The sequence below is a fragment of the Chaetodon auriga genome, chromosome 23 (genome assembly GCF_051107435.1).
Source record: "Chaetodon auriga isolate fChaAug3 chromosome 23, fChaAug3.hap1, whole genome shotgun sequence".
Lineage (NCBI taxonomy): Eukaryota > Metazoa > Chordata > Actinopteri > Chaetodontiformes > Chaetodontidae > Chaetodon > Chaetodon auriga.
The window spans coordinates 10,696,462-10,721,053 of NC_135096.1; the positions used below are offsets into that span (position 1 = coordinate 10,696,462).

At 41.2% G+C, this 24,592-nt stretch overlaps 1 protein-coding gene across 1 annotated transcript in view; it reads right to left on the reverse strand.

The window, feature by feature from the left end:
- LOC143315666 (uncharacterized) overlaps nucleotides 1–24,592 on the reverse strand; it is a 353,798-nt gene that overhangs the window by 200,346 nt on the left and 128,860 nt on the right. Inside the window, exon 3 of the mRNA XM_076722991.1 lies at nucleotides 7,149–7,228. Coding sequence (XP_076579106.1) covers nucleotides 7,149–7,228 — 80 coding nt within the window. The remainder of the gene's footprint in view (nucleotides 1–7,148; nucleotides 7,229–24,592) is intronic.

Genomic DNA, 24,592 nt, shown 5'->3' on the forward strand with positions numbered 1-24,592 from the left:
CGGCACCCGAGGCAACAGCATCGCTCACCAATGCCCAGTAATGACCCTGTACAGCACATATTTTTCTCAGCAATTAACCACCAACCTGTTACTGCCTTATTGTACTTAATTCAATAGACTGCAGTTGGTATTTCTTCTCAACGCATACATTCACACAATACATGATTCATCTGTTGTATTATGAACAGATGCAAGCTTGTGTAAAGCAAACACAGAGGACCTGGCCAGCAGGCACAACAGTGTGATCGGGGCAGACTGGGATAAAAAAAAAAAAAGGGCCTTAGCATTTTGGACCAGACTGGCCCACCATATTCAATAATGCACACCTTATCGGTCTTTTCGGTCTCTTGAACGTGTATAGCAACTGTGCAACTCTTTAAAACCACGTACCTTAAGCCATGCAATGAGTTAACAGGAATCAGTGAGAGTGGACACATTAAATACTTCCAAAAAGTGGAATTTATGAGCACTACAAAAAAGTATACTCCACCACTCCATCACAGTAATGGATCTTTAAGCAGAATTCATCCTATTTGGTGTACCTATGTGTTTCAGGGAGGAAGAAAAGAGAAAGAGAAAGAATAGAGATGAGAAACGATGGATCAGATGCTAACTCTTCCAAGAGCAGTACTCCATAAATTGTGAACTTACCCAGTCCAAAAGGATGAATGTAGCTGAACTCCTGAACGAACTTTGAACTCTGTGTATGTATGTTTGAGAGAGAGATTTAATTGTTGGTCAATCTTCAAGATAAAAATAGCAGTGTAGAAACGGAAAACTTAAGAGGGATGATAACACATGAAAGACGGAGAGCCCAAATAGCACGTCAGCCCACCGGGGAAATGCCCGCTATGCCAGATGGTCAGTCCGTCCCCGAACGTGATGGAAAATCCTCCTATAATGTCTCTCCCTTTTCTTTACCGACAAGCTGCCGCATCCTATGGAACGACAGACAGCATATGTCGTCACGTACAAGGTGGACCAAGCCTCGCCATGCAGTTGAGTTGTTGGTATTCATGCAGGCCTTACAAGGTGCCTTCACAGAACACCATTTGAACTCAGCTTACAGTTTCCGCAAATGCACCGGGAAGCACAGAGGTAAAGCTTCATGTGTGGATAAGAGGAGTCCTCAGAAGCAAAGCTAAAAGGAGATAGTTTATCCTCTGAAACTGGCTGGCTGGTGCTGCCAGTTTGTGCCTCGCTTTGTAAACATCACTGCCCATTTGTCAGGAGTGACAGAACCAAAGAGAACGACAACAGTCCCGTCACCTGGACTCAAATCAAAGCACTGACACCATCGGTGTTCTTCCCCGGTTCTGATCCCTGACAATCAGTCGCACATCTGTGGCTATCTTGGTTGTTTTTGAGATCACCTCTTTACTACAGCGCTTGTTGATGCTACCTTTTTGTTGCCAGCGCTGTTTGAGGCAATCACTGAATGAAAACACATTTTAAATGTCAGCGCCTATAATCGACAAGTCATTTTCTTGCAGCTGGGAGTCAGTTGTGCAATATGAAAAAAAAAAAAGTTCTGGGTTGTAGAATGCACTTGCAACCTCGTGTTTGTGGATCTGTCAGCAAACTTTGACTTTTGTGACATCGCCAACCTTTGACAAACAGCAAAGAGAGAATTTTTTTGTTTGGACTTGGTGAGGGGGCAGCCAGGATGCCTTCTGCATGAGAAACTACAGCTCTTGTGAAGCTTCAGAAACTCCTCATTTCTCGCTCTTTGAGAACCTAAATGCGGGAGATTTGCCGAAACATATGAATTCTGAGATTAAGTCAACACCAGCCACTGCCATGCCAGTCTAACCGATGTTTCTCCTCACAGAGTGTGTGTGTATGTGTGCATGGCTCTGGTTGCTATGGTTATGCCTTTCTTTGGATCAGTCTGCAGGCGGATAAATAATGCACACTAATGCTGGCGAGGTGACAGCACTGCAGCAAGCTGTTGCTCACCCCAGCTCTGCTCTGGAAACACTCACCAATACAGACATGAATATGCTAATGTGCGCATGCAGCGACATGGATCTGTGGATTCACGCATCTGTCTGCATCCACAAAGATTGAAAACATGTTTATAATATAGATACAGTGCGCAACCACAAGCATACACAAGGCATTTTTTGTGTCATCTCTGGAATTGATCGAACAAAAGCTTAACAGAGCTGCCAGACTGTCAAGCCTGTTACAATAGAGTAAGCTATCAAAGTTTGTTTTGACACAACCCTGTCTAATGAAGCAGGTGAATAAACTTTGATGGACTGATATCAATACCAGTGCGGGATGCATTCAAAGGTCTCCGTCAGGATTTGCCTGTTCAAAAATATCTGGAAAAGTTGAGATGGTACGCCAAATGATGAAGGAGGAGCAAACCGCATCAGTGCAGCACGCTGTTATCTTTATGTATGTGGTCCAAGGGTGAATATAGATGGAGTCGAGTATTCCTTTGTGCTGTCAATCACAGAGCACCCGCCAACAAGATGTTCGTTTGCATATTTCTGCCTTGGTCTACTTTTTTACAACCCCAAGAGAGGAATCTTTTTTGTAGAAGAGGCAAAAACCAAATGTCCTTCTGGGTAATGTAGGAAATCACTAACTGGAAAAAGAGGTAGAGGAGGCAAGTGGTTTAAAAGAGTATGCAACAAAAATGTAAATTACAGGGCGTTGACACATGACACCTTGTGTTCTTTCATGCTGGAAAAGCAAATCTTTGTATTGAAATGTTTCAATTTCACAGTGCAAAATATATGTATGTGCTTTGTCATACATTCTCTATTGATATGTACTGTATGTTTGTACAACCAAGTTGATCTCAGCTCCATTATGAAGCAAAGAAAATAAATATGACTGCAGGTGACAGGAGAAGAATGCAATTTTCGCCCCCACCACCATTGAAACTGATGGAAAATGTAACCTATATACTCAAGAGACCATTTTATTTTTCCATCTCCATATGGAAAAAGGTGGAGGGTGAACTACAAAGAAAGTAGCATCTAGAATAATCTGATTTAAAAAATGTATTACTCACCCAATATCTGAGTTCCTTTTATAGAGGCGATGACAAAGGGCTGATAGATGTGATACGGAGAATAAAGTAGGAGGGATAGGCGGCAAAGGGAGACACAAAAGAGAGACAGGGTGATGAAGACTTCTTTATGTTCTTTAGTGAATGAGTCGTTGTTCAGAAATCTGTCTTGATATATGGAGGAAAAACATTATGTTTCTACAGCAAAAGGAGAGCAGTGGGATTTTTTCACCGTGCATTTGTCTCGGTTCACGTTCTAGCTGGCATTGCACGGGAATCAAAGCTCTCCATCCACAATGGAAATTGAAAAATCATACAGCATTATTTATTCCTTTATCTATGCTGAACACTTTTATGGTGAAAGAATTTAAATCTTCCTTCCATCCAATCTTAAAACTTGTAATAAATCACCTTATCCACTCCGTATAGACAAGAAATATGATAGAAATGAATACAAAACATCGTGCGTTTCACGGTTAATGGAACTGGCTGCAGAGAGGTCTGACAGAAATTTTACAAGAACTTGTATCATGAACTTTTATAACCCTCTAACAAAATACACACAAAAAATAGCCCAAAGGAGGCAATAACGGCGGGAAGAGCACGGGCAGGTTGGTTCCTGAGAAAAATAGAAAAGTGCAATAAGCCACAATTATCAGAGTCCTCTGGTGCGGGTCAAAGCAAATCAGATTTATCCAGCCAGCCTGCAAACAGTGTTTGAGAATGAGGAGAGCTTAGGTGAGGATATTGGAGAACGTCTCAATATTCACCTGGAAAATGATCAACACACTGAATTGAAAAAAAAAGAGTGGACATTTTTTAAAACAAAACTATTTTATATTTTTCTTACTGTCAACATATTCCATGAAAAAAATTCCCCAGAGGACAGGAGATCACCTGACTTGACAAGTTTCCACTTATCCATTGAAATCTCTCTACATCCACCAGATGCATTAGCACAAAATCTGGTGCAGTCACTGTCCCCAGAGGATGAATCCTAATGACTTGAAGGAGAAGTGTCCATGCAGCTCTACAGCTTCATCACTTTGGTTTACTTGGAGTTTCCCCACAGTAAAGAGGAGGGCGGCAAATGAAAAGTTAAACTGTGTGAAAGTACCCATAAAATGAAAAGTTACAATTTCACCCTACATTACGTCTTGACAGACTATTTTAATGCTGCACGGGAAGGCATAAATTAAACTCCCATCCATTAACCATCACAAAATCTGGTCCTCCATTCTGTCTGTCTTTAACATTTTGGAGGGGTTATTCAGCAATATTACATTTCTCCATATGCAACCCAACCTCCTACAAAACATATTACTATGCTACTAATTTGAATTGCTAAGTATAATTTCAGGAAACGTAATCACTGCAATTCTTCCTTTCTTTACTTCTTTGATGTCACGCTGGCAGGACGCCTCAGTGGAAATGGCAGACAGTGAGTTGGTCCTATTATTGGATGGATTGCCACTGAATTTATGCATAGTGTCATGTTCCCCAGAGGATGGATTAGACGGTAGCACATGAGGAAGAGTCAGCGGTGACCAGAGGTTGACATTTGTGTTTCTTTACATTGACCACTGCAGCCTCACAGAGCCACTTGATTTGCATCCTTGGTAAGAACCAAGGGGCTTGGAGCTGAGAATCAGACGAAGTTGAGAACTATATGGAGTTAGGGACAAACAAATTGTTGTTTTTGTCTTTTCACAGGCTTGTTGACAATAAAAAACATGAAGTGTGTAGCCAGCCTTATCCTTTATTGATGGTACATTTGATTGATTCATCTTTGGCACTATGAAAACTTAAAACGAAAGTCTGGTATGACCCCTGATGAATAATACAAAAAAGGACACTGGCAATAGTATGCTGAGGGCCTGTTTTTTGGTTTGCACTCCCTTTGATTGCAATCATGTCAAAGGCTGAGGGTCTCTCACCCACAATGCCACTTATTTCACACTCCTACTCGCCTTTTTTTTTTTTTTTTTTGCTTTTTTCTTTTACAGTGAGGATGGCGTGATGTGAAAAAAGAGCAAAAACAGGGAGGATACATGAAAGTGCTCCAGGTTAACAAGTTATATCTCCTGCACTGCATTAACCAGTTTCCTCACTGCTTGTTAAAGAAAGACTCACCATCGACTCCTGTCTCATCGAATCAACTTCCCTGCCTGTAACATTGCATGTTATGAACACTAAGTCCCTATTTAATTGTCATCCACCACAATTAAAGCCAGATTCTGAAGTCCTCAATGATCCATAACAATGTGCCTTTTCATTAGTATTCATGACTGCTAATTTTAGGCGAATTGCCGTATTGATTTCCCCATTGGTTCCACTGGCTGGTCACTGAGTCACATGCTGATCAAATGATTCACTGCCACCATATTTATTTAATAATCTGAATTTAATTTCAAACGATGTGTCAGTCACAGTGTGATCTCATGATGATGAATGGGATGGGGAAACAGCAGAGGTCATGAAGAGTATGGAATCTATATTTGGTAATGAATAAAGATATGTCTGGAATGATGAATTCTGTTAGGCGCAGTAAGACATGGCACCTGCTATCCCCAGTCTTAAATAAATCCAAGAGGAAAAGGACAGAATAATAGGAAAATAAAACAAATAACATCGCATCAGGCTTTGACAAACACGAACCCTCAGCAGCTCTAAATTTGGATGCAGTTGAGTTTACACTCAGAGGGTAAGTATCTTCATCTGGGCCTTGTTTTCCTTGTATTCTTCTTCATGATGACTGTTTGTGCTCAACATTTCACCACTTTACTGCTGCGCTCCCGTATATCACTGGAGCAGCTCTGCTCAGACACACACATTTGTTGGCTAAAACAACCTCGAAACAGTTAAACAGCAGCTCAACTTTGAATGCTAGAACACTCAGATTGGGTACACACATCCAAGAGACATTTTCAAATCAGCTATGATGAACATAATGATGAAAATGTGGTGAATTTACTACTATTTTAAGCATTTTTCATCCTCTTCGGTGCACAGTGCTTGACTGGTTAGCAGTTCTGCATTTTGTTTGTGTCATAACAGAAAAATATATGTAGATGGTATTCCATAGCTTCATCTTGAAAGCAGCATTGATATGCTTTACTTATTGAAGTGCTCACAAATGTGTGTTAATAAATGTTAATGTGAATTCAACTGACTCCCACTATCAGGGCTGCGTTGCTATGTCTTCTGCCTGCACTGACACAGTTCCACAGTCTGCAATGCTTGGTGAAAAACTCTCGAGTCCCCAAGAAATATCCCACATATGAAAAAGGTTGATGTGAATGTGTTTTTTTTATTCTTTCACGCACATTTTCGATTGTTTACTTGCCACTCATTTATTTGGAAGACAATTAGAGGCAAAGTGATAATTGTGAAACCATTCAATTTCACTATTCAAATGTCATTTTACAAATTAAGAGGCAATTGAATTTGGATGGGATCATCATCATCAATGCATTGTGTTGCATTCAAGGATGCATATTTCAGAGAATTGCTTGAATAGATGACTGGGCAGGTTATCGTTGGTTAATGGCTAAAACATTATGCAAAACAAAGTACATATTTTTCATTTCTGCTGTGGGCCAAAATGAGTGCAAATAATGCCTTCAATCAAAGCTGTGGTGTTTGAATTTCCTGCTGTCGAGTTCAAAATAACCAATAATGCTGTACGCCTTCCAGGCTTCATTGGATAACAGAAATTTGATGAGACTGGAACACGTTGGGAAAATCAGCACTTAGATGATAAATAAATGAAATGCGACCTATTTTTCTGGTGTGAACAAAAATGAGCTGCAGCCTTCAACAACAAACAGGGATTCAAAGCTGTCACCTGTTGGTGGAATTCAGTATTTTGAATCCAAAATAAATCTGATGAATGGCTGAAATTGGGTACTTCCATACTGCAGTCAGTTTTTGACTGCCTAAATAAAGTTAGAATCTCTTACAACAGCATTATCATATCCTTAATTGGCTAATCTGATGATATGTCAAGAATGGGACTATTAATTAGCCTGACGTGGTTCAGTTGTTTCTAGAACACTAGACATCAAAATTTAGACATAATGTTGTTGTGCATGTTGTGTTAAATTTGCTAAATTTTTACCTTCTGTTGCGGGTCTCTTCTTTGGTGGTGGACAGGGGCCCAGGGTACATGCCAGGGTCTTCCACATTTCTCCTTGAGTTCTTGAAAATAGTAAAAACAAGTTATCAACTCAACACAATTTTAAGAAGAAAGGCATACAAACAAAATAATGTGAACCAAAGAGAAGGGTTAAAACCACATTGAGGGTTGTAGTTTGAAAGCAGCAAAGAGCAAACACATATTTTATATACTGGGAAGAGAATTGCGTCATTTAATAGAGTCAGACCTTTCTATGGCTTTTTTGAACTCTTAATAATGCCGCATCAGAAATTCAGCTTTATCTGCAAGCAGCTTCAGGCTTTTCAGTTTAGGATGCAAGAACATTGGAAGCGTATGTACTTTGAATTTGTCAGTCTGAATTTTTGAGGCAGTTTTCCTTGTATAAATATTTTATCAGTGTCCATTTATTTATGTGTGAGGCCATTACCGCCAGCCAGCACATAAACCTGTAACTCCATCTTCTTAAACAGAGGCACCACCTGGTTCTACAGCAAAACCAGACAGTTTACCCTCATCTTCTAAGTTGTTGGATAACTTTTAATTGATTAAATTATTCATAGGGATTAACCAATGATTGATTAATCACTGATATCCCTTGCCGGGGTCCAAGACCATGGCATCCACCGACTCCACTGAGTTCAGCTGACTCATCAGAATCTGGCACAGTGACATGGGGGGGGGGATAACAACCAGCCAATCATTTGCACGGGTGTGACTAAGCTCACTGCCAGGCTTTTGTCAAGCATCAAGATGCAGCCAGAACCAAGGAAGAAACTGTCAAAGTAGGCAATGCTGATGAAATATGAATCAAGATTGTGTTACTGCATTGCCTTTTTTTTTTCCCCCTCAAATGTTTTCTGAAACATGCTTTAATGTTCTGGTGTGCCCAACTCACAGTATGTCATCCACCAGCCAAAGTCTGGTGCATCCAATGAGATATGTTGTTCCCTAGTGATTAGCTGGAGAAAATCAAATTTCCACCACAGAAATCACTTAAAGTGGAGGGAATGTCAGACTGAAGATGGAAACGGAGGGTAACAAGTCGACAGTTTTGTCTGATATCAGGCAATGACATCCCAGGAAGGCTACAAGGGTTCTGGTACCACATTAATTTCCCACACTAATCCCAAGCTTTGTGTGAATGCAGTGCTCAGCTCTTATCTAAATATTCTTGTCAAATTGCATTTGTCAGTGCCACAATGTGTTGACAATCTCCGTGTTGTTTGTACAGTAGATGATTGATCGCCAGGGTACAGGCGCAACTGATAGCTTTCCACGAATGAAACAAATATGGAGCAAGACTCAGCTGATGTGGCAGAGTTGGAGAAAAAGAGCTGGGTACAGCAGGGTAAAAGGAAAAAGCACAAGGCCATTGTTGAAGCCAAACAGTTTCCTCAGCTTTTTATGCACCGCATCAGTGTTGCTGCTTCGGCTGGAGATTTGTCTTGCTGTCCACAGAACTGCTTTCTCATTACAGCACAGAGTATATTTCAGGCTGAAACACAGATCCATGCTTAATACGCTGGCAGCTTTTTTAACAGATGTCCTGTTGCCTAATGTGAGGTAACTTCACTCGAGGCTTTTGTACCTAAATTGGAAAACTGACAAGATGCACGACATTGCACTTGAACCAGTGTCTCCCAGGTGAACTGTTGTGCTATGCAAATAGGCCACACAATACAGCTCAAAATAATATAGCAAGCACCTTGAAATATAACAGTGAAACATATTTTTCTAGTTTTAGTTGATGCTCTGCAGCGTCTCCTGGGCCTCCTAAAAAAGATTTCTCTTCAGCTGTGGAAAGCATCATCTAAATTCAACAGAAAATAGGAAACGAAGTCATGGTATTCTTTCAAAATAGCAACATAAAAACAGCTTACCATCAAGGATCAGAGAGGACGGAAGAAGACGAAACGTATTGACAGAAAAGACATCTGACCCAGCGCACTCTAGTTTTTTTTAAATTTATTTTCAAGACTGTTCACATTATATACTTCAAGAATGATTTTGATGCATGATATTTCAAAGATCTGTCATTTACAGTGAGTGGGACTTTGCTTTGGTGGAGGGTTGCCATTAATGCGGTGACTGACAGTTTTATCACTCATTCCACACTCCGTGGCAGTAAGTTTTCTCATCTTTTGCACACTTCAGGCTGAAAATCTGCATGAATTATGCTGACACTCTTAAGGCTCCAAGTTCCTGTGCATCATGCTGAAATTAGGAGCAATACATCTGCATCTTCAAGACTTTCACAGAATTTGGCCGCTTGGGATTTATTCTTTGACTTGTGATGCTTTATGCATCTGGACAGATGAACGTTCCACGGATTTCTTATTCTCACACACATAAAGAACTCACAGGCATGGTTTTTAGAGTTCTCCATCCTTATTCTGTGAGACATGCATTCGTTTGATAATTCTTTTTGAGCTGAGGCTCCTGTTTTGACGTGAGGACCACAGAGACAAGCAGCGCAGGCCTGGTGAGGTCTCCCTAAGGCTAGAATTCAGCAGATTTCAGCTGAAACAGCCTCCCCATGCTGCCAAAAAAAAATACTGGCAAGAACAAGTCCTTGAGAAGTGTAAAATGACCTCAGAAGTATCACAAATTCATCCTGTAAACTTTATAAATGCTTAGCTTGTAGGCCTGAGTGGTTAAACTGCTAAGCTTTGAGGTGGGAGCGAGGACATTTTGAAGCTTTCTTGCAAATTGCTGCTTGCTTAACAAGTCTGCAAATGGTCCCAATGGAGAGCAGGTGAATAGTTAGAATTATTAAAAAACAGCCAGCCCAGACTGAATGCAGTCAATAAATTGCAAATGTGAAGGTCATAGAGGAACACCCCATAATCATATTACTCAGCTCTATCATTCAGCAGAGGCATGAGTGTGCATGTGTGTGTGCGTGTGTTATCATTCAGCAGTGTGTGGGACCTGCTGCTGTGGACTGCTAATGAGAAGCTGTCGACAGCAGGAGATGCTCCATTGTTCTCTGAGGAATCAGTAGGATACCTATCAAAAGGTGCGCTATCTGTAATATGAGGCAGATTAGTTCAAATAAGATAACAGGAATTAAAATGGATGAAACAGAACAAAGGGGCTGGAAGGAGGCGAGGAGACAGATTGAGCGAAGTCTGATAAAAGCCAAGCGAACATCTGCTGATGCTTAATCAAGCTGATCTCTGGTGCCACACGGTATCTGCTCTGTGTTTTTCTTGCCTTTATTTATCAGGGATAGCGCTTTGCTGAACGTGCACACTTCCTTTTTTCCTTCTTACCATGGCAATGATCCACATTCATGCAGTTAAAGAAATCTTCAGCTGTCTTCTGCTCTCCACTGCTGGACACTGAGCAGCTCCAGTGGACCAATTAGGTGCAATGGGTGCCAGCTCAAGGGCACCTTCACTGCGGTTGTAGGAGAGGATTCATCCACATTCTCTCCCAGATTGTCCTCAGTTGCTCCGTGGTTTTCCTCCCATCACAAGCAAGCATTTGAAACCTTAAGGCTACTACAGCCATCTGCGCATGACTAAAAAAATAAAAACAAAAACACAGAAAAACGGTTTGTATGCGCGGCCTGCTGTCTGGGAAAAAAAAAGGAAAAAGAAAAAGAAACTCTTTTCTGTGTAAAGGCAGGGACTAAAATGTTTAGATGCACAGCTGACCGTGCATGTGAAACGTCAGGAGGTCAGAGACATCACCAAAGGCTTCAAGCTTCCCAAAATGGTTCAGCGTGGGCGCCCTTGACAAAGGGGTCACTCACTCGGATGAGCGGACCACCTAAACTTCACTCGCTGTCATCAGCCCACTTGCAGAGACTCTCTGTCCCCTGAGGATGTTGAGGGATTCTACCGCCTACCTATGCCAAAGGACGAGACTCAAACTGCGAGATCTCCTCCTTGCCTTTCAATCCTGCACAGGGCATGCAGGCGCCATGCTGCGCTTTGACTGTAGGTTATTGTACTTAGCTGAGTGGGTTAGCAGGATTTCTGCATGGCATCCAAGATCAGTGGAGTTCAGCTGAATGACATGTGGGTGTTCATTTTGGCTTGAGGCGGTGAACAGCTTGCTGTGTCTTGAGTCATATGAGTGAATTAAAAAGACATTGGTTGGTTTGCTGAATCACTAGGCCCTTTAGTTAGCTAACACAACCAAAAACCATCTGTTTGTGTTGGGTAACTGAGCTCAGACTCCAAATTCAGAGTGCTTTCAGAGTAGTAAACATGAACAGACAAGACAGTGTCTGTCATAGCAGCCTACATTTGGAAATAAATCCACCTTAATTGGGATTTTAGTCATATCACTGTAGAAATGTACCCAGTCACTTCACAACAGTCTTTCCCAGGTACCCTTGCGGTTGTTCCACTGCCTGCTCAGCCATTATGTCTCCATAATGTGCTGCTGGGCGATTGTGATGCAACTGAATCACTCACTCATGAAACATCATTTTAGAGTAATCTTGTGTAGTCACATCTCTATCTCAAGCTCATGCAGCTCTGGAGAAATTTGACAGAAAATGTTGAATAACAGAGGGCCGGAGGCAGCGATTTGATTGGCTCTCAGATTGAAAACATGTCCTGGAAACAACACCTCTGCTTTTTCTTGTGCTGTTATTTATGCTATGTTAATGATGAATTAGATTAAAAGTGTAATGATGTGTTTGCCCACTGGCAATGGGAAAAGTATTAAACCTGCTCTACAGCCTGTGGTCTATCACATAAATGTCTTTTTTTCCTGTGTCTCGGGTTCATGATTCTGTGATTTTCAAATACATTTGGCCACATATCAGATTAGTTTACATCAAGCAGAGAAGGGGTTGTTAACAGTAGGAAAATAATGCATAGCACCATGTTATACTGCCCTGCAATTTCACTGGTCAGCATCCAATCTTGATAAGTGTCGAGGCTCCTCAATATTACATTTATAAGTGAAAAAATATTTTAAGCAAACTGTTTAATGGGACCTGGAGAACAAATTCGCAATATCAAAAGTCAACATATTTAATTTGTTTCCCCTACAACAGGGGTGAGGAACCTTTTTCCTATCGAGGGCCATTTCAATTTTTCTAACATCCTTCGAGGGCCACACCAAATTATTGAACACATATATCACACTTCACTCCGCAATGGCTGGAACTGCTTCTCGGTGGCGAGGCTGACGGCAGATGGTCGTGATGATGATGATGGCGCCAGTCGCAGCTGCTTTTACAGGTTCTGGTCAGCCAGTTTTGAAAAGAAACGTTAGCACGTTGTTGCTTTGCTGCTCAATGACTTCATGTTGAAGGTTGTCAGACACATCAGCTGGTTCCACGTAAAATGATGTAGCAAATATGTTGAGTTCCTTTTCTTTACTTCTTGTGTCCTGAAACTTCTCACCAATTGCCTGAAGCTTTCACACTCAGCAGCATGTTCAGATGTCAAAGCAGCTTTCCTCAATGTGTCCTCTTTCCAGTTGCACTGTCCACAGTTTTTTTAAATTCACTTCAAATGACTTCACATTTGAAAGCAGAGAGCTGAGAAGCTGGCTTGATCTTGAGTATCGGCTTTAAGAGGCTCTTGGTTATGTCAATCACGAAGGCCAAATCATACAGACTCTTGCTAGCACCAAGTTCCACATCCTTTCATCTGTATGAACAGCAAGCGGGCACTTCTTCATTATTTCTCCTTCTGAATGAGCTTTTAGCTTCTTAGCTATTAGCTCGCTCACTGCAAAACTCGCTGCCATGGTCTTGTGAAAGCCGCTCGTTGGGCATCCAAACTCTCTTGCAAGAGCAATCGCTTTGAGATATTTCATTCTGGACTTAAGTGGTGGACCAACCTCGTGACATCCTTAGAGCCACACTGCCAGCATGCCTATTTTGTGAAAGGCTAGACTGAATGTGGGGGAATGTAATACAGTGTCTGGAGTTCTGGAGAGAGCATCAGTTGTAGCCTTGGTGAAGGAGTGGAAGAAAGGGGCAGTACCTCTCAAGTTCTGTCATAGTTGCATTGGATGGATGTGTCACTGATGCCTCCCAGTGCAGCATTAAAATGTATGTCAAGAAGTAATTTAAGGTGTAAATTGTAATTTTCCATTGTAAGGAGATATCTACACAATTGTACCCTTAATTTGCTGCCATCTTCTTTACTTGGGGTAAGTAAGCAAGCAAATTAAGGTGATGAAGATATATTTTACTACATTTTGAGCAGCTTTGGTTAGCAGCTGTTGTAATAACGTCTACTGTATTGAGGTGACTGTGCATGCATGTGATTGTATGCAGGTGTTTGTATACTGTAGGTTTGATCAAGGATTTGCATTTATTTTTGTAGTCAGTTTGGGTATATCCATTGTGTGTTCACATGCTTTTTAAAAACACATTCAGATCCACTTTTGTCTGAATGCTTGTGTCTGTTTTTTTTTTTTTTTTTTTTTTGTTACAGCATCTCGTTTGTGTGTCCCTACTCTGTGTGCACCATACAGGACAGCTGAAAATCTGCTGGAGGCAGCAGCATATTTTTTGTCAGCTACAGCACCTTAGGGATATCATGTTCTCCAGTGCAACCACTGCCACACATACTTTATTAACTCCAAAAATTCATGGTGGCTCATTTTTCTTTAACCCCCCCAACACAGGCGCACACATTTTCCCTTTGTTTTGTTAAAAGGCTTTCAAACGCAAGTACCTTGAAAAAAAGATTTCCATCAGAGTGGTACAGTGTTTGGTTTTATAATACTGTTGTGTAACACCTGTTTTTGATCATGTTTGCACAAATAATTGCAAGCATTAATTATGTATATATACATATGCATGTATATATTGATGTTGTAATTTTCATGATTTATGGCATCATTCGTAATTGTCTTGGGCCTTGAAGAAGACTAATGACTACCCTTTTGTGCTACCAACTACTGTACCTGAACGACAATGCGATACAAGCACGGAGTTCGGTGAAAGCAGAAACCTGATGTATAGAAAGATCCTATCAGCAGCACGACTCTTATCTAAAGGCACTGGTATGTTGTTGTTGCAACAGACACACATACAGTACACTGTCCTTGATTTATAAAGTAAAAAAAGTACAAATACATTCAATTTTAGTCTGTTTATAAAGTACAAAATGTCTAAATATGTACAAATGAGTGTGCAGCTACTGTATTTCCATACTAAAAACAACCTGTATATCCTAACCCTTGTCCCATATGCTCACAGCTACATTCTGGCGCTTAAAAATGACACTTGGCAGGTTCAAGCGCCGACAAGATGTGGAGGGCACACGGGCGACAACCCCCCATCCTGGGATGTTCTGCCCGGGGTTTGGTGTTGAGGAAAAAAAATGAGATATGTGTATGTGTGTTCTGAAAGTGTGTGTGTGTGTGCGTGTGTGTGTGTGTGTGTGTGTGTGTGTGTGTGTGTGTGTGTGTGTGTGTGTGTAGTTCAGAGCACTTCTTCTGCCAGGTTTCCGCTGTGCCAATCTGTAGCAGCCATGGAGCATCCTGGACTTGCTCAGCCATCAATCAGTCGCCTGCCATGGCTGAGTGCTTACAGACACACAGAGGCACACACAGTCACACACACACACACACACACACACACACACACACACACACACACACACACACACACACACAGCCAGTCATGGGCTCACACAAACCTCTGACAACCCTCAGTTCAGAGAAAACCAAGGCCACCCGCGACTTTATTAAAAGGCTACAGCTGCTGTGTACGTGGGCACAGAGCAAAAAAGATTTTCTCTCCCAAGATTCAACACAGACAACAGGTCATGCTGCTTCGTCATTTTCTCAGTTTCTCTGCTTGTCATACTCTGCTGATAACAATCTGGAGGACATAAATTTTGCATTTGTGTGAAGCTAGAGACTGTATTCCCACTGGTAAGGGGGTTAAAAATCTGGCTAGAACCGTGAGCACGATCCCACTGGCCTACTGTTGTGTACCAAAATGCGTATCAAACAAACACTACAAATACAATATTAAACTCTGATAGGCTCTCTGATTGAAAAAAAAAGAGAAGGGGGATATATTTAGATGTCAATTTCAAAGTTCAAATATGGAGAATATTGCCTGCATAAATGCTAAAAATATATCAAATTCCCACTTGGGTTTTGGTGTTAATGATGTCTTATGAGTCCCTGCATGTGATGATAGAGTTAAAGGATGAACTCCACATCAAACTCAGTTTACAGGTGTTGGAGAGTACGATTGCATATGAGGAAAAAAAAAAATGTATAAAGCCATTTGTGGCTTTAGTGCGCACATTTTCAGCACACAATATTCATTTTAGGGTTGAAAGCTTGTGCATGGCTCGTTCTTTGCAGGATGAAATGGTGCAGTTGTGTCGAGGGTGAATTAGAACTGGAGGAGTTCGGAAGATCAAAGATGGCTGGGTGAATGTCCTGGGTGGACCATGCAGGAGATGTATTATCTTGCTGCTAGGTATTTCCAGAATGTCAGTGTAAAGGGTTAGGGTTGTGACGGGGCCGGCACCCCTGGGCGTCTTTGAACATTGTGCACATGGAGGAGCTTAAACAGTCTACTTAACATGTAAGGGTGTTTTTCCCTACATGTGAGGCACTTCAAAACTATGAAGCAATGGACATTGGACATCATTTTCTTTGAATCAAAATGAAAGCCCAGAGAGATGAGCAATGAAGCAAATCCTTAGACATGCATTTTGAATTTTCCAGCTGTCTGAAACACTTTAGCCTGACTCATGTATATATACAGTATGTCATCCACAACCCCATGCAATCTCAGGGGTGTTGTTCGCCGTTCATTCCAAATGATTTACTGAAGCAGATACATTGGCTGCTAACAAGCTTTCAGAATTGCAGTCTGTGGTTAATCACATTAATGCTTTAAACATCACATACACAGCATGAGAGACCATCAAGGAGACTGCTTATCTATAATGCATGCTTTTGTTTGCTGTTTGGCTCTGAACTTGTCATATATGGCATAGATCAATAGACATGTGGAAATTCATTACCACGCCCAGAAGGAATTAAATATTAAAGCTGTTGTGTATTTGTTGTGGAGACATCCCTGTCAGTGAGAATGCTTTGAAAGCTTTGTCCTTTGTGTAAATAAGAACAAAGGTCCAGCAGAAGCTTCAAAAGAGAAAGATGAAAAGTTGGGAATATCTGGTCATAATTTGACTGACAGAACTATTGTTTATTTTACACAGTATCGCTGCCATCCATCTTCACCTCTAAACTGGCTCAATTCCATTCCTGGTAGTGACGGATTGCAACAGCACAATGCAAGTGAAAGACCATCTCCTCCTTGGCACGCATACACGTATATCAAGCAGTAAGCTGGGTTTAGCTGAGGGGAACTTTATGCTTGTTGGGACTCAACCCCATTGCCAGACATGATGTTGATAATGGGAAATTCTGCAAAACCCTGGATTATGTTTGATGATTTCTTCTTCTTAAAAGATTTGCCTTTCTATTATATGTGCACATGGCAACTAGGTGGTAGTTAGGGAAAGGTCAGGGCTATGGCATTACAGCCACTCAGACTCTTAAGATTTTACTGTCATGTATTTCAAGCGGCAAGCGGAGGATCTTGTGAACTGAAAACACAGATGCATGCTCACCAGGACTTAAATGAATTTAAACAAGAAAATTCAGAGCTGAGTAAACATCTGGAAAAAATGCATAAGAGAAACACCTTCAAGTCAATTAACGTACAAAGTCAATCACGAACGGCAAACGAGTCAACAGAGCACATCAGATTGGGGCTTCGCACACAGTATCAAGGCTGAGCAGAGCCGCAGAGCGGATGTTTACCAGCAAGCGTGCTGTAAATTCAGGTCAGATCTAGATCTCTAACAGATTTATGCTCAGTTTTTTTTTCTCTCTCTCTCCGTCAGAAACACAGTCACCCCCCTCCCCCCCTCTCCTCCCTTGGGAGCCACAGGTGTTGGCAGTGATGGCTATGAAATGAGTTCTCACTGAAAGAGGGTTTCAGCCTCAGTTTGAACCCCTCTGCTTGGCAGAAGACTACAATGCACTCAGCATTCTCTGGCTTGTATCTCTTTACCCCATCTTTCAAATCTCTATCGCCATTGTTCTCATTCCTGTTTCTCAGTCATCTGTGTCCCTTGTCCTTTCTTTTCAGTCTCTCCCGGTTTTGTTTTCGTTCCAGAGCACATGACAGGAGAAAAGCTTTGAGCTGTGATGTCGCTTGGACATCTTTGTTTTTTTTTTTGTTTTTTTTTGCGAATACAAGATACTCATGTGGTCACCCACTTCTGTTTTTGATGATCTGCTGCCTCATGCAGCTTTGTTTGCTGTGCTTGTCTGTATTAAAAAAGAGAGAGAAACACTCACAGACATTCATTTAATCCTCTGTTTAGAACATAACATGTGCATGAGGCTGCGTTTTGCATGTTATGTGTCACCCTGTTAGTCATAACAGGAATTTCAAATGCAGCGTTGGTCTATTTTTGTACACTAAACTGGTCAAAAACAAGAGCCCTGCAGCGAGTGAAATGAGAAAATAAAATCCTGCAGAGATTGCAGGCTCACCATGTGGGATTGACAATGTATGTGACAGCATAGAGCTAATTGTGAAAACTAATGCACGGTTTAACCTGCATGATCAGCCACATAATTACACAACTGAGGTTTTAATCTGGCAGATTAAGACTGTGCTGCGTTACAGCAGTGCAAGACTCGCAAGCACAAAAGTGGGTCAGCTTTACCTAACATAAAGGGCACGTTACCTTTCATCCCATTTTCATCATTTTAATTTAGCTACATAACAATGATGGCGACTTTTGACATTTGAAATAATCAAAAGAGTTGCACACTTAGACTTCGTTCTCTACCAGTGTAATTGATTTCACTTATCTGGTAACATCAAAGGGGGGTTTGTTTCGAGTCAAGGACCTTCTCCATGCTTTTTGATCTTCCCTCACTGTTTTCATTATTGTCAAACCAACACAAACCCATATTTATGGATGAGCTTATTCAACAAATCCAACCTCTTCTAATTACAGGGAATAAAAGGCAGTTCTATTTTGGATGAAAGCCTGCTGACAGAGTTGGCATTGTCGAAACGAGCGCTGCATCGCCTCTTTTATCACTAATAGCTGCCGAAGACAGCTGAAATCTAAGTTGTATCATTTTACTACACAAATACCGCATAGGCGCACACATATTAAGCTTTCTGCGAGTGTCGATACGCATAACTTAATACACAGAAAGAAAACTTGTCCAAGGACTGAGTACAAAATGTAAGAGTATGCCAAAGGAGAGACAAAGCACTGGTTTGATACCGCTGTACTCAGATTCAGCAGTGTTTGAAGCTCGCTCTCTCTCACACAGGCTGTCTTTTACGGCAACATATTGCAGGTCTGGGCTCGCCTCAGCACAGGGCAAGCAGACAGACGAAAGGGTCACCGCCTCACAGCTTGCGATGGGGCTAATTGATGCCCAGTGGCTTCGGGGAAGTACACAGACTCATGACAATGTCTTTATTTTATTCTTTGCTTTCATACGTTTTCATGGCTATAATACAGCATGTGGAGCTGTCTGTTTAGGGATACAGTTTCAATATGTAAGCCAAACTGCTTTGACAATTGCTTTTTTTTTTCTTTTTTAATTTGCAGTGGTATTCAAACTCCATAATAAGGCAAATCAGATTCAGACAAATAGGCAAGGACAGGGAGTAAAGCTGGCTTTCATATACAGAACTGGACTTAAATGTAAGTGTCAAAACATACAGGAACTCTCTGTCCAAATGCATTTAAGCAGATCAAGAAATTTATATTCATATTACACCAAATTTTCCTTTAGCCTCTGCATGGTAAAATGTCAACCCTACTGCAAGGCACAACCCAGTTCAGTGACAACATTTATCTTTGGACAAAATGCACAAATTGCAACTAATGTACGCTTAAGGTTTGGAGAACAGCAGAGTTATGAATCTACTGTATGGTTAAGTTTGGTCAAGGTAAGGCAACAAAATGATGATGACTGATGTGCAATCTCACACGTGACAACTGCACTTCACACCAATTTACGGCCGTAACTTCCACACCCTGACTTTCTGCCTCACTGCGTAAAAGAAGGTCACACTTCCTGCACTGGCACTGATGCAAATCATGAGCTGCGTCTCAGGTGTACTTGTGGCTGGCTGGAAATGGTCTCCATATCCTGATACTGGAAGAATGTTGACTCCAGTCCAATCAGCTGTCCAATCATCATTTGGTAAAAATACATTCATACTCTCATGACTTGATCAGGCAATAGTGTGGCATGTGTGCATGACAGAGATGGAAGAAGGTCATGGCAGAATGCTCAGCAGGAGGGGGTGGTGGGGGGTGCCTGCAAGCTGAGCAACGCAAGCCGAGTTTCCATCTGAAACCTGCAGCAGAAAATGCGTCTGAATGTGAATTTCCATCAACTACTGTTATGCAGATATGAAGAGCCGGTGCTGATTCTCCAGTCAGGTGCCATTAACACCACTGTATAAGAAGAGGGCGCAACAAGATGACTTTAAAAGAAAATGTGCTATTTACTTTTTGTGTATTAATTTGAGGAGGATTAGCGTCTCGTCACCGCTCACAGATCTGATGTTTTGATCTGCAGCCATCATTTGTCTCTGCAAGCTCCTCGGGAAGCTTCAGCTGACATTTGAGTCACATTCTTCATGTTCGTCATGATTAATTAACCAATTCAGTGTGTTTCCACTGCACGTGTGTCGAGTTTTGTTTTTATCCAAACTTTTCCACCTCAGCCAAGCGAAAAATATTTTTTTTAATTTACTTTTCAGCACATCCCTGCCTGTACAGAGAATGAGAAAAGAGCTTTTGATAGTTTATGGATGTGCAATAGCTGCCCTAATACATGCAGTGAGGAGATGAATGAGATGAAGTGGGAGAGGCTGGACCAGAGTGAATGAGTCTGAGACGCAATGAGTAAAAATAATGAGGTGAAACAGATTAACCAAAATGACACTAGATGCTCAGATATGTTTATTTGTTGCAGTTTAAATATTTAGAAGGTTATGTACATTTCAGTTTCAATTTTCTTGGTTTATGTCAGCGTGTGGGCAGACTTTTAATGTGTTTAGGTGACTCATAAAATGCTTCGATATCTAATTAGTCATTGCACCAGATTTACATAAAACCTGTGTAAGTTGCAATTGAACATAAATGAGATGTATGAAAACACACCTATGTGCTTTTCTTAATGGGCGAATAATATACCAATTCAGCTCTCAACATTTTAAATATGTTCATGTAACCATTTTGTTTAAATGTGAAGTAAATATGGCTTTTAGGCTTCATAGACAGAAGAGAATGATGCCAGAGCATGACAAACATGTACACACCAGACACACTGCCCCCCCCACTGCTTAACTCTCATGTCCAGTTCAATGTCAGTGTCAATCTGTTGTCATGAGAGCCGCTCAGCATGGGGAGTCAGAAATCTGCCGAATGACCGCTGACTCGTGTCTTTGATGAGGTCAGACTGGCAAATAAAAAAAAAGGAAAATACATCCAGACGCAGCTGGAGCACCCGTGTTGAACAACACCCTGTGGAGTGAGGAAATGAGAGAAATACTAAACATTGTTTTCACAGGACATTTCAAGGCAACTGCCTACACTAAATTTCCATTATTCATGTGTCCTCATAAGTCACTGGCAATGAACACCAATTCTAAAATGGAAGAAATTAGGAGGAAATGGTTGAAATTACATGAGTTTAATATATGGTTGAATCTGAGTATTCTGTGAGAGATGGATAAAATCTACATGAAATATGAGCGCACACTTCACATTTAGTATACGGGTTTACCAAGTATGCATTGGCATAATTAATCTGAGGAAAGCAGCCTTGACCCCTTGACTGACAAAGCCCAGCCATTAGATAGTGATTAAACATGAGCTCAGCTGTTTACATTCTTAATTTATTGATTTACATTTAGCACTAATGTGGTTTCTACTCATAGACCAGCTTTGTAATGTGGTTAGTGCTAACCTTTCTGCAGCAATACCACCAAAGTGTTATGCTGCAATAAGCACACCGCTGGCAAGCAAGTAATTTGATAATTCGATTGATGGTGACAGCAAAGCTGTTCTTTATATTTGTTGGTTGATGTGAAACAGTGGGGATTTTAAGGTTTCCAGTGTTGTTGAGTCATCACATGTACCATAATACATCCTCAAAAAAACTGAATGGGCCGATTGGCAATGACTCCCAAAATGACTTTTGACACATACGACCATTGTACCAGACCTTTGTCGTGCCTCAACTTCATCATCACATGGTTAATGTTGTGGAATGGCTGTAGTTTGCTTTGGTTTAGGCAACAAAACTTCTTGGTTAGGTTGAGGAATGGATGATAGTTTGGGTTAAAATAAATGTTTCTGTGACATATTTGCTATGAAAGTTACAATAATTTCACTTAATTTCGATTTATTAAAGGACATGAACAGAACTATCCCAGGCGAAAGTGTTTGAACCACACTTCCACCCAGCCTCCTGCATTTATGGACTTGCCTTTTATACTATAATGCCTTACTTCCTCCTGTCCTCCTGTCATAATTACTGCAGCCATTGAAGGTTGCCACCTGACAATAAATGTAAATACGGGTCATAATAACCCACTGCCACAGATGAACTGTCCGGTCGTTTCTCTGGTGAGGACGGTCTGGCCATGAAACTCCTTGGGACGGCATGATGTGGCCTGAAATGCCACTGCTAAAGATGGAGCAAACATTTCATCTGAGTGTTTATGGGAAGGAGAGCTGCACATTAAAGGTATGAAAGCTCACTGGCCCGCAGTCATGACCTGACATTCCACTTAGCAAAGAAATGGTGGCTAACAAATCGCGGTTATCCTAGATATATTGTGATGAGCAATTAGGTAGATGAGCAAATGGTTGGTTTTTCTAACTCATGATAATTAGCTGATCATCAGGTTGATTACTGTGGGCGACTTCATGTACCTGAACCAATGCTATAAAACTTTAAGTGAACATACTCAATGACTCTGGGGCTGAAATTTGCTGCAAATTACATATTGCTCGCCTGAAATAGGTCCAAACAAAACTGAGTATTTTTTTTCCTGTTAACAGGGGTTCCATCTCTGTCTACAAACGGCATGGACGTCCTGTGTATTTAGGCAGTCCTCATCTAGTTCTAAATCCTTGAAACTGGTGTAAATAAATAAGTAAGCATGTGTTTTCTTATGCCTAAATCCATAAACCTCCGCAACCTCTTTGGTTGGTTTGGTTGACCATCTAAATTAAAGTAAGTACAACCTCTGGCTGACTGGACACTGGAGCTCATGAGCAAAGAGCAGTCTGACAGATACAGATTAGACCTCTTCCTCTACTTGAGGAAGACTAACTGCCAATGAGGAGCAGCTGTGCAGGCAGGTGACTGGGTCGGGTGAGTAGCAGAGGTGGGAAACTCTATAGGGGCAGCTATCGGGCAGGTGAGGGATAGCAGATCTGGAAGGCATTAGACTGATTAGAGGGACTGGAAACAGGCCAGGGAGGACAAGAACAACACTTTAATTTTATTGCAATAGATCCCATATAATGAAAACCTGCCTGTGTACTCAAGCAGGCTCTATTTGGTAACCAATCCTTCCAAAAACTAGCCTGTTTGTTGAAAGCTCACAAACGCAGACACACAAACATTTGAATAACTCCCTTCTCTCGCTTGTATCATTTGGTCCCTTCTAGTTTATTGGGAAGTCTGAGTAGAATCTGTTGTGGCGAGCAAGAGGAAATGTCTGCAGTGTCAGTTTACTGCGACCCCTGAAAGGAAAGAAAACAAAAGCAGTAATTGGTTGCACTCTGTCAATCTGACTGTGTGATGAACTCCCCAGAATTGTAACAGAGCTAAGAGAAACTTGAACCAGATTGGACGTTGTTCGAGACTTGAGAGTAACTCCATCATGAAACTCTTTTCAAACATTGAAAAGTGACACGCTGTGTTGGTTGTGTGGCTTTGTCTTTCAAGAGAAATTCAGCTTCAAAGTGTTCTTACATATGCACTGAGGACACAGGGCATCTGTCAGAACATCTACTGTGTGCGGTGACATGGAGCTTCAAAGTGCAACTCAAAAATGCACTGAGAATATTGGACATTCATCTTAACATCCCTCTGTTCTAACATATATCAAAGAGGAGCTCAGCACCACAGGGCAATTCCTTCAGTCCAGCTAATGGGATTTAAATGAGGGGACGGTGTGGAGGTTGCTTTCCGCCAAATTTTACAGGATAAATTGAAGTCTATTAACACACTTAGTGAAGTTTATTCACTTTCTTTCTTTCTTTCTTTCTTTCTTTCTTTCTTTTTCTTTTCTTTTTTTTTTTTTAGATATATTTGAATCTTGTTCTCGGCTGTCACTCTGCCTGTTGGGATAGAAATTGTTTTTGAATAATCATGAATAAGATTCAAATGGTAACATTTCAGTACTTTATTATTTGATGACCCTCTCTCTCCTAAACAAACTGACAGAGCTGTTGCTTTCAGGGTGGAGCTATTTTAAAGGCCAACGCGTAAGATCACTTGTCAGCTTCAATTTTATCTTCTGCAACAATCTGAAAGCGTTCTGACAGGTGCAGTTTGAAGGGTGAAATCTACTTCAAAACGCTTTGATAGCACATCAAAAAATCAGAACAGCAAATTTGATGAGCAATTTCTAAAGATACCAGAAGCTTCTGTAATTTATCTTATTTGAGACGACAAAAACAGTTCACTCGTCAGTGCCTGGTACCGACTACATGCTTTTGTCTGTTAAAATGGTCACTGTGGCAGATTAGGAGATAACAGAGTCATAAATTCTTGCCGTGGCATGGCTGAGAGACATGACGGATGACATGTTAGACCCCAACCAATCATAGCTTGCCATCTCGCATGAGCAACATGATGTGATCGGGAAGGAGGTCCTAGGGATCAACATCCAGGAGCAAAAATTTTGATGAACAATGGGGTCCAAAGTGGTGCGACTCAAAAAAGTTCCTCCAACATCAACATCATTCCTCTTTCCCTTCGCCATATTCATCGTTGAGTTGTCAACGTCAACACAACGTGTGTTGTCAATGCAGTTGTCAACGTCTTGACCAATGGTTGGTAGAGGAATTTGCCGTGGAGGGCGAAAACATTCTGACATGCAAGGGATAAAATGATGAAGACCCATTTTTGTTCTCAACGCCCTTCGTCTGTCAGGTTACTCTATTATCAGGCTGATATTGAATGGTCTCAACGTCACATAGAAGGATTAATATGACCATTTCAAACAGACTCAGCTTAGCTTTTTCTAATATGCCTCTTCCATGGTTAAAAGCTCTGGACAGCCATAGAGGTCTTTCAATTAAACTGACTGATTGGACATCTGCTCAGGTTGAACTTCGACGACAAAAAAGAGGAAAACAGGG